At 39.2% G+C, this 11,372-nt stretch overlaps 1 protein-coding gene across 1 annotated transcript in view; it reads right to left on the bottom strand.

Moving 5' to 3' along the window:
- Prss48 (serine protease 48) overlaps nt 1-5,039 on the bottom strand; it is a 25,311-nt gene extending 20,272 nt beyond the window's left edge. The window contains exons 1-4 of the mRNA XM_004638718.2: nt 4,929-5,039; nt 4,493-4,685; nt 2,145-2,189; nt 1,807-1,969 (exon numbers count right to left, since the gene is read on the bottom strand). Of these exons, the coding sequence (XP_004638775.1) occupies nt 1,807-1,969; nt 2,145-2,189; nt 4,493-4,535 (251 nt within the window). The 5' untranslated portion in view covers nt 4,536-4,685; nt 4,929-5,039. The remainder of the gene's footprint in view (nt 1-1,806; nt 1,970-2,144; nt 2,190-4,492; nt 4,686-4,928) is intronic.
- Nucleotides 5,040-11,372: the final 6,333 nt, after the last annotated feature.

The following is an 11,372-nucleotide window of genomic DNA, read 5'->3' as shown; positions in this document are numbered from 1 at the left end:
TTTTCCAATATTTCTTATGTTGAACATAGCCGGAGCCTTCACATCATACCAGTCTTTTTTAGAAAATGGATCAACCACTTTCTTCTTGGCTCCTTTTTTGCTGCCTTTTGTAAGGCGCTTGTTCTTGCCTACCGCCATGGTGCTGCTCAGAGAGCCAAAAGGCTTTTTTTTTCTTTTGAGATAGGGTCTTGCTGTATAGTTTAGACTGGTTCTGCCTCAGCCTCTCAAGGCTAGGTTATAGGTGTACACCATGCTTGGTGGCACTTTCCTTTATTATTTATGATTTTTCTTAGGAGTTTTCTTCTCTGTTACATATTTTCTATTTTGTCTAGACTCCATGTTTTCCTTTTTTGTCTTTTTGCAGCAAGATCTCATTGTGTAATTTAGGCTGGCCTTGAGCTCGTTTTGTAGCCAGGGCTTGGTCTCAAACTCACAACTCTCCTGCCTCAGCATTCTGAGTGTTTCTCCCTCTTTTATTTCTTTTTTCTTTTTGTTTGTGGAGCTGGGGATTGAACTCAGGCCCTTGTGCTTGCCAGGCAAGTGCCTATTCAACTGAGCTATCTCCCCAGTCCCTCTTCTTATTTCAATGAATCACATTCTCTTATGGCTTCCTGAGGAAATGTACAGGGAGAGGTAACTTTTTTGCTATTTTACATATTTCTTTTTTAAAATTTATTTTGATGCAGGGTCCCACTGTGCGGTTCAGACCTCCTGTAGTGATCCTCCTGTTTCAGACTCCCCAGTACTGGAATTACAAGCATGTGCCACCATGACCTGTTTTGGGGCCAGTACTTCTCGCCCAGGGTTCCAGGGCTGGCATGGTGAGCAGTACTGGGGATCAAACCAAGGTCCTTGTGCTTGCCGGGCTTGTGCTTAGACCACTGAGCTATCTCCCCAGCCCTCCAAAATGTCTTATTTCTATTCCATACTTTACATAGGTAAAATTCTAGATTAGAAATCATTTTTAATTGCTTCATTTTATTTGAGCTTTCACTGTTATTAGTGAAAATCTTGACTTTTGCACATATTAGCTATCTACTATTGCATAAGGAATTGCTGCAAAGCTTAGTGCCTTAAAGAACAAATATTTCTTACAGATTCTGTGGGCCAGGAATGAGGTACAACTTAATCAGGTGCTTCTGACTTAAGGTCTCCTGTATGACTGTAATCAGGGGATGTCTCGTCATCTCAAGGCCTGCCTGAGAGAGGAGCTATTTCAGACTCACTTCTTTTGGTTTTGGGTCTTGATTAGCTGTTGGCTGGAGATGCCAGTTCACCTGGGCCTCTCTAGGGGACTGTTCAGCATGGGACAACTTGTTCTCAGACAGTGACTCTGAGAATTCAGATTGTGTTTGTGACCCAAAAAAGCTTAAGACAAAACCCCCTGATGGGCATTTGTGAAGTATGGTGGCAGAAAGTAAGAAAATTCCATGCCCTGTGCCTAGTGACTCCTAATTTTAGAGTCCAAAGTGACCCATATCACTTTCAAGGGCCTGTGGCTATGATAGTGAAGCTTTTTTTCTTTTTTGTCTTTATTTTTTGAGATAGAATCTTGCTGTGTAGCCCAGGCTGGCCTCAAACTCACAGCAGTCCTCAGCCCTAGCCTCTCAACTGCTGGGATAATAGGTGTATGCCACCACACCTGGCATGTGAAGTTTTTGTGTAGAGCTTTCAATGATACCAACAGCTTGCTGCAGCATACATACCATAGTAGTTTTGCCACCACTGGTCTATGGGTTCATGCATAAAATTGTTCAAGTATTTGTTGAAAACCAGTCTAAGTGCTGGCTGTCAGCTAGAACTCACTGTTTGATGCAGTGTGCTGCTGTCAGTACCCATCTCTCACTGATGAGGGAACCTCCACAGATATGGTTCTGGTAAAAGCGTAGGCTGACCTGCCAGGGCCAGCGCCCCACAGCAGCATCCTGGCCCCCCATAATGCGACTGGAATACACAGGCCGTCCACACACTGGAGAAAGAAGAGCAAGAGACTGGATATCTGGGATCCTGTTCCTCAGGTCCCCATGCATGCATCACCCCCGAATGCCTGTCCTTCCTATGGCTGGAGCCCTCCCTGGACTCCAGCCCCTGTCCTACTTGAGTTTCAATCCCCACAGTACAGAACCCAGGTGGAGACCACTCACCTGTCTGTAGGTTTTTCTTTCTGGTAAAAGAGCCTGGATGGGACTCTAAGGAAGACAGGTCAGAGCATTAATATACAGTAATATACTGTGTCTAGAGTTTGCTCAGATGAGGTCAAAATTGGTAACTGTGTAGCTTTCAGAGGAGGCTTGATAATTCCACACTTCCCTGTCTTTTAAGGCTGCTATAATCTAAATTTACTTAACTCAGGGTCATCATCAGGAATATCCAGTACCTTAGATTATAAATATAGTGATGTGCTCAGATGCATTTGAGACTTGTAAGGTGTTTATTTTGTGCTGTTTTCTTTAACTAAATGGGCATTTTACAGTACTTTCTCTTCTTAGCTACCTAATATCTGTTTGTTTCTCTTAGCATACTGTTATAAATCAGCATAGACCAAAAAAAGAAATGAATAAGCTTCTGTCAGAAACAATTTCTGTTTGAAGTGTAGTTTTCTTGGATCCTTTTAGCTACTCATTTCCATCAGGTCAAGCTGTCTACCTAACTTACTTGTGATATTGGGGATTTGAACCCAGTGCTTTGTGCATGCTAGGCAAGCACTTATCATTGAGTTACGTCCCCCACCTCCTTTACATCTTGGCTCAAACAGCTCTTTAGTGAGGCTGACTTTGACCACCTCATTTACTTATTGTTAATATTTTTATTTTAAAGAAAAATTTAAAAACCAATAAAAATACAGAATTTCAAAACAAGATAGGAAATTAATGGTGGTTATTATATCATATGTTGTTATATTTAAATTATTTGCTTAGAGCACCAGATATTGGCATGTATGATTGATCAAACAATATAAACACTGTTCTGTTCAATGAACTAATAGAAATTAGTGGCAAAAGTATCTTATATGTATAATTTATATATATATTCCTGTTTTGTTTTCTCCTTTTCCTCATCCCACTTATTCTTTCCTTTTGAGCAGTTTCTTTCCCTGTCACAATATCTATTGTACCTTTTGGATCTTATTTTTACTCTTTCAGTTTTTCACTCTTAAGAAGACAATATGACATTTACACATGTGACTCTTATTATTCACTTGTGAATATGGCCTCTAATTGTACTTGTTTATCTGTAAAAGCCTCAAATACTAGGGAGATAGCTCATCAGTCTAAGCACCTGCCTAGGAAGCACAAGCACCCAAGTTTGATCCCTGGTACCACATGCCGTGCCAACCCCAGACTCTGGACACACCATGCTGGTCCAGAAACTGGGCAGATATGGTAGTGCACGCCTGTAATCCCAGCACTGGTGAGCTTGAGACAAGAGGATCACTACAAATCTCAGCTGTGTAACAAGACCCAGTATCAATAATAATAATGATAATCATAATAAATTTTTAAAAGCCTCGACTTTATAGCTCTTTATGATTAACACTCCATTATACAAAAATGCCACATCTCTTTTTGTCCATTCCTCAGTTGATGGGTATTTGGGTTGTTTCCAAGATTTAGTTATTTTTTTTAATTTTTTTTTTTTTTTTTGGCAGAACCAGGGATTGAACTCAGGACCATGTGCTTGCCAGGCAAGTGCTTATTCTACTGAGCCATCTCCCCAGCCCCAAGATTTAGTTATTGTAAATTGTGTTGCTATAAACCTAAGTGCACATATATGCACATATATTTCTATGGTATGTGTTTAGTTCTTCTGGGATGATATCCTGAAAGGGAATAGCTGGGTTGAATGGGACCTCTAATCCTAGCTTTTTGAGGAATCTACACACTGATTTCCGTAGTCTATACTCGCCCCAACAGTGGAGATGAGTTCATTTTCCCTATAGCCCCCTCCAGCATTTGTTATTAGTTGATTTGAAGACAGCCATTTTTTCTGCATTAAGATGAACTCTCAGTGTTGTTTTAATTTGCATTTTTCTGATGACCAGTGCTATTGAACATTTTAAAAATATATTTATTTGTCATTTATAATTCTTCATCTGTAGTTTATTTACCTCAGTGCCCATTTTTGGATTGAGTCTTTGAATTTTGTGCGTTTGATTTTTTAAATTATTTATATGTTCTAGATAGAAGTCCCTTGAGGATGGTTGGCTAAAATTTTTTTTTCACACTTTGTGGGTATTCTTTTCACTGTTGGTGATTTCTCTTGATGTGCAAAATCTTTTCAATAAGATGAGATCCCAGTTGTTGATTCTTTGAAATATTTCCCATGCAGTTTTCTTTTTGTTCATAAAGTGAGCTCTTAGGACTTTCTCCAGGTCGTGTTATTAGTAACTTTCCATGGATAAAATATTACTATTGAATCTATATGATGGATTTTTTTTTTTTTAAATGATGGATTTTTGAGTCTGAAACTTCTCCCAGCCCTCGTGACTCACCCAGTAGGAGGAGCAGCAGGATGGCCTGGCCAGCTTGGCCCATGTCTCTATCCTCAGGAGTAGTACTTCCTGATTTCCTTGACCAGACTTACAGTGCAGGGGAGCCAGTTGGGGAGCAGCCAGTGAAGGGGTGGGCGTGGCTTTTCTTTCTAGGTAGAATCCCCTAGTACTTTGGTCCTTTTGTCCTCCTGTTCTGAAATGAGCAGAAGTTAGAAGAGCAGCAGCAAGACCACAAAGAACTAGGGCCCCGAGGTGCCCCTGTTATATGGGGGAGCAGGTGTTTGTTTGGGCTTTCTTCCTGCAGGAGGGGATGGAAGGACTGCAGGGGTGGGTGGAGTAGCAGTTGAGGGAGCTGAAAGTGGGTCCTAGCAAAGACATAGAGGGGGACAGGACTGTATAAGAGCAAGAAATGGGAAAGAAGAAATTAACCCAGTACCTGCTTCGTTTTTCCTCTTCTTGTTTTATTTGCTACAGTGTTAGGCATAGAATCTACTCCAGGTCAGTTTCCTGAAAAGTACACTGCAAGATGGATTTGTGGCCTCAGGAACAGCACAGCACCTCTGTGGGGGCAGGAGGGAGAGCAGGGTTAGGTAGGAGGAGAGGTGATTGTGATGCGTTTGGCACAGGCCTCAGCTCATCCATGCAAGTTGCCCTGAAGCTGACATAACCTTCAGAGATCTTCTGAACTGAGGTTGCAGCATGCACTCTTGGACTTCTGCATCATTGAGATCCCTGCTATGGAAGGACATGGAGGACGCCGCAGTGCTAGCCAGTTCTTAGGATGGGAATTAGCTAGGACCTGTCAGCAGCTGGCACTCTGGTGAACAGGAGGATAAATGCTTCCATTTTGGAGGGTGTTCAGTGTAGTATATTACAGCATTTACTATAGAGTTTTCGCTGTGCCTGATAGGTTTTCTGTACCAGTGGCAGAGGGGTATAGTAGTAGTAGGTGTGTGGAGGTAAAATTCAATAAGCTGGCACTCCAGAGGCTGAGGGAGGATTTCCATGAGTTCAAGGCCAGCCTGAACTACACAGTGATCCCCTGTCTCAAAAAACAAGAACAAGACGAAACAAAAAGAATAAATTGAGCCCTTTTGGTAAGGATAATTCAGTTATGGGCAACAGGGACCCATGTAAAGTTAGCTTAAATCAAGAAGGGATTATTTTAAAGGTGGTATTTAAGCTGAGTCATGTCCTTCCAAAGTTCATGGGGAGACAGTAATCTGAGGTCCTAATTCCTAGTGTGCAGAATGTGACCATATGTGGAGATAATGGCCTCTTAGTAGTTAAAATCAACTAATTTAATAATGGGCCCTAATATGAATGGTGTTCATAAATTATAGTAAGAGGATATTTGGATACATTGTACACAGGGAGAAGATTGTTATCTACAAGTCAAGAATAAGGGTTTTTGTTTTTCCTTTGGTACTAGGAATCATACTCAGGACCTTGTGCTTGCTAGGCAGGTGCTTGTGCCACTGGACTAGACCCCCAGCCCTACAAGTTGAGTAGGACTGGAATAAATCTTTTTTAAAAAATTACATTTATTGGTACATTTTAGATGTACATCATGATCACATTCATCATAAGGAATTTGTACCTGTACATGACACACTGTGATTCTTTTATTTTTCCCACTGTGTTGCCTTCCCTTTAACCCCATTCCTCATTTACAGAAGCTTTTCCAGTTTTCCTTCTCTCATAAATGTCTTTTTCCTTCCCTCCCACCTTCCCCATCCCTAGTTCCCCTTCCCATTTTCTTTGTAGTTCACAATATCTATAATGTATTTTGGTCCTTATTTACACATTCAATTTCTCACGCCAGATAAACAATGTAGTATTTATATATGTGTGTCAATTTATTTCATGAGTATGATCTCAAAGTGCATCCATTTAGTTAGAAATGTCCCCAGCTTATCTGTCTTCATGGTAGTGTACTCTACTGTATAGAAAAAAAAAATACATCTTCATTAGCCATTCATTAGTTGATGAACATTTGGACTTTTCCAAGATTTAGCTATCATAAACGGTAGCACTATACACATAGGGGTGTGTATATCACCATGTTATGATGCATTCAGTTATTTCAGGAAGATAACAAGAAGAGGAATAGCTTGGTCAAATGGAACCTTTACTCTTACTTTTTTCAGGAATCTCCACACTGATTTCCACAGTGATTGCACCAGTTTATACTCCTACCAACAGTGGAGAAGGGTTCTTTTTCCCCCACAGACCCACCAGCATTTGTTACTGGTTAAGTTCTTGATAACTTAACTCACCCCAACCTTTCTGAGGTGAGATGGAATCTCAGCATTGTTTTAATTTGCATTACTTGAATGACCAGTGATGTTGAACATAATTTCATATATTTACTTATCATTTCCACTTCCACTGAAAAGTTCATTACAGATGCCCATTTTTAAATTTTATTTTCACATTAAGGGTGGTTCTTACTTGTTTTTGAGTTCCTTATATATTCTAGAAATTAGTCCTTTATCGGATGAACAGCAAACATTCTTTCTCACCTTGTGGGCTGTCTCTTCACACTGTTGGTGGTTTCTCTTGCTGTGCAAAAGCTTTTTAATAAGGTTGTTGGTTCAGTTGTTAGTTTTTTGTAATAGTTCCTGTGCAATCAGGATTTTGTTCATAACGTCTTTGCCTACATCAGTGTCTTCAAGAGTTGTACCTATTCTGTGTTTCAGTAGATTTAATGTTTCTGTTTAAGTATTTAGATCTTCGATCCATTTTGATTTTAGTTTAGTGTATGGTGAAAGATAGGTGTCTAATTTTAATCTTTGGCATGTGGAAAGCCACTTTTTTTAAAGCATGATTTATTAAACAGGCTATCTTTCTCTTAGTGAAGGTGTTTGATACTTCTCTGTGGAGGCCTCTACAGTTGCCCACAGCAGTCACTGTGCATCTTCAGTGTCAAGTTGTCCCTCCCATGTAGTGAGTCCAGGCTTAGGAAGAAAGTGCTGCCTGCCTCTTCTTTCTTTATTGAAAATTTTCTCTTTGCTCTCTCCTTAGGCTTCAGTTCTCACTTCAGACACTTCCTGGGTCCCAGGGACCCACTGCCCTCCTTCTTCTCTCCCTCACATTGAAATATTCCCATGTTTACACAACAAATTTTAGAAGAGCTCTTTCTCTCCCACTCACAACTCTGCTATCTTCCTTGAAGCGTTTGTTTGAGAGTCTCACTGTGTAGTTCAGGCTGAACTTATGTAGTCCAGGCTAGCCCTTAAGTCACAGTGATCCTCTTGCCTCAGTCTCCCAAGTGCTAGGATTATAGGCATGTGCTACCATGCCTGGCAAATGTATCTTTTTTGGTCCTAAGAAGGAACCAGCCCAACTTCCACTTTGAATTTTACCTGAAAGCCTAGAGAATAGTGAGTAATGTTTCTTTTGGGTAAGCTGCTCCTCTGCCGTGTTTGTTATAGTTTCTATGACAAACTAATACAGATATCCATGGAACAATAAGGAAAAGGTAACAATGGTGTAGAAAGAATTCATAGGACAGACCTAGAGACTAGAGCTGAATGAAAATAATTTCAAATAAATGGAAAGAACCACATTTTTGGAGCCAGACAATCCTAGATAAATCTGTAAAATTTGATTTAGATAAATCTGTAAAATTGGATCGCTGCATTAAGGCAATTTACTTAACTCTCCTGCCCCACAGTTTTTTTGTCCTCATTTTAAAATGTGGGATAAATAACAATTTCGTGGGCCATTAAGGCTAACAAAGACGGTGTTTTAAGTTGATAAGCATAGTACCTCATACAGAGGAGTCATAAGTTCCTGCCTTAGTTAAGGGATGAGATAAAGATGTCACTCATGTCACTCAGAGAATCCATTTAAGCAGGCCTTTCATAGGTGACATGATGTGGCCCAGGTCATCTCACTTTGGCTCTGGGCACTTACTTTCTAGCTTCTGGTATTTGAGAATCGTCAGTGCACCTAAAATAGATCAAATTCAAGAAACTGACTGCCTCACTATATTTTAAGAGACTTATGTATGAATGTCTGTCTCAGTGCAGAATGTCTTTTTGCACTGAGGAGTGTTCATTTCCATTATTGGAATTTTCATTTTTCACTCCCTGCTTGATGGTGTACTAGCAGATAAGCAAAATTAATAAGTAGTTGATGGTTTGAGGAGGTTTAAGATTTGCACAAGTGGAGGTGACTAATTTCAATGAGAGGTTTTCTTTTTTTAAAAAAAGAAATGTATTTGGTACAGGGGATCTACTTAAGAAGTTTTCACTTACTGGGATGAAGTACTGCGCTGTAGGCTCTTGTTTATATAAATGGAGTAAAAAGAGTGCTTCTCTAAAACAATGTATTTTTCTAAGTAAATGCAAAGTTTAGTATCAGATGTTGGGTCTCTTGGTAGCCTGCATTCTGACAAAAACAGAAGTATCTAAATTTTCCCTTCTTAAATTGCATGCTGACCATCCAGCTGCTTATTACTGTCTTTTATTCAGTGTGCAACACTGTGATTAGATTTAATCTGTATGATGGCATTCCTAGTGTGATACCTTGAGATTATTTCCACTTCTCTTAAATTAGTTTAATACATCAGATGTTCGTTTATTATAATCTTGTCTTTTTTCTTAGAGGTAATGATGTCGTTTTGCTTCATCCATTATGTGCATATTTTGCTTAACTTTTCAGTTTTAGAGAATTCTGGTGGGGAGGGGACAGGACAAGCTGGGCATTTTCCAGCTCTCAGTCCACACAGTGAGGTCCACTTTGCAGTGCTATTGTATTAAGAAGTATAGGGTTATCTATTAGGTCTGCTATAAAGTAGACTTATGACTTGAGCTGGGAATAGTATCAGGTCATTTGTACAGTGCCTTTCAACTGTTCTATGATTCTGTAACCTCCTCTTTATTGTATGTTTTGGCGCTAATATCTAGATCTATCAGCTGCCTTCACATTCTTTTATCTTTTCTACTTATTTAGCATCCCACGTGTCTAGTGAATTTATCTTTTCTTTGGCTGAAACATTTTCCACAGTGCCAAGTATGCCTCACTTTCAATTTTGTAGTGTTGTCATCTTTAAAAAGTATCAAGATTTTTATTAACTTGAACAGTGTCTCTTTAAGAAGAGATTGTAATCATTCTTTGAATCTTGGTTATAATTTATAGCATTTCTACATTTGAGAATTAATTTTTTCAAAGCCCTTACTATCTTCAGATATTTAGAAAGCTTTTTAATGGCCCAGGTTTATTTAGGATTGTGTAATTGCCTTGTTTTGTGGCAATTAATGAAAATTGCAATTTTCAAAACAGTGAAAGATTTATATGATCTGAAGAGAAACAAGAGTATTAAAAATTGTCATTTTCAAACAGTAATTTTGTGTGTGTGTGTGTCTGTGCATGCACACTTGAGGTTAAACCCAGGGTGTTCATACTGAATTACATCTTACTCAGCCCTTTTAAAATATTCTTAAAAAATTTTAGACAAGGTCTTGTTGAGTTGCTCAGGCCTCACTCAGACTTACAACCCTTGTACCTCAGCCTCCCAGAGTGCTAGGACTGCAAGGGTACACTGCACCTGGCTCAAATCGTAACTACTATTAAGTGAAATTTGAGCAAAGGGTGTTCTGCTGTTGTTCATTCTGCAGTTTTGCCAGAACTCCTTCCAGTTATTTTTTTTTACTGTGATTTGTCAAATAATGTAGATTATTCTCTTATTATTTAATGAGTATTTTATGAAATTTGTAATCAAACTCAGCCTTGACCAGTGTTAGATCCTATGTTCTTAACTATTCTCCATATAACAAAGGTCTTAGATAAAGGGTATTAAAGCCATGTATTTATTATATGAAAGTGTTCTTAGATTGTTGTGTAGTCATAGGCTGTTGCAAACTGGTTATATCGCTGACAGACACCTCCCCCTAGCCCTAGCTGTGGCACAACTTATCAGTTGCTTTTAATGGATGAGGTTAATGGGACTCAGAGACATTTTCTCCAATGTGTTTAAACTGGAAAGAATTTGTTTAAACTGCTGTGTTCCCCAATTTAATCTATGTCTAAGCTCAGGCAGCTGTAGTTACCTTCCTGCCCCTTCCTTAGACTCCTCCCTTACTCCCTTCCTGGAGAAGGCAGCCTTCACAGCTCTGCCATGATCTCTTACTCCTGATAGCCACACCTTGGCTCACTACTAAAAAATAGATTAAAACAGGGAGCAATGAAATGTTTTCTAATGAGTTAAAGAAAAACTAGATTGCATTATGGATGCTTTCTTCCAGTCTGTCTTGGATCAGTTACTCTGTGGAAGCCAGTTGACCTGGGAGAGCTTAGAAGCAGATCCTTTTCTAGTTGAGCCCTGAGATAACTGTGTCCATGGCACACAGCAGCAGCCTTATGAAAGACATAAACTATTCAGCTAAGCTTTCTCTGGATACTGACCCATGGAAAATAATGTTTGTTGTTTTTAGCTACTAAGTTTTTTCTTTAATTACTAAGTAATTTGTTAGATAGCAAGAGATTACTAGTACACTGCTTGGGCCCCATCTTTCCCTGCCTTCTCCACTGGAAACATGATCTTTCATATCTCTCCTTTTTTTTTTTTTTTTCCCTTGAGAATCCTCTTTTTAGTCTAGATTAGATGGTTTTCATTTTAAATTCAGCCAAGCACCAACAAACCCTAGCATCTTTGTCTGCTGAATTTAGGGAATGGCAGAGCCAGGAAAGTTCCAAATTCCTTATAGCCCTAAAGTTCTGTTTCTGTTCTCTCCTCTGGTTGTCTCTAGTTTCATCAGAGGAATGAATATGAGAATGAATTGTTAGATTCAACCAATTTTTAAAATTTTATTTTTAGTTGACAGTTATACATCTTTACGGAGTAGAGTGTAATGTTTTGGTGCATATATAT

Source organism: Octodon degus, unplaced genomic scaffold (assembly GCF_000260255.1).
Source record: "Octodon degus isolate 3935 unplaced genomic scaffold, OctDeg1.0 scaffold00101, whole genome shotgun sequence".
In the NCBI taxonomy this organism is placed as follows: Eukaryota; Metazoa; Chordata; class Mammalia; order Rodentia; family Octodontidae; genus Octodon; species Octodon degus.
The sequence above is the reverse complement of the archived record's forward strand: the minus strand, read 5'-3'. Positions and strand labels throughout refer to the sequence as shown.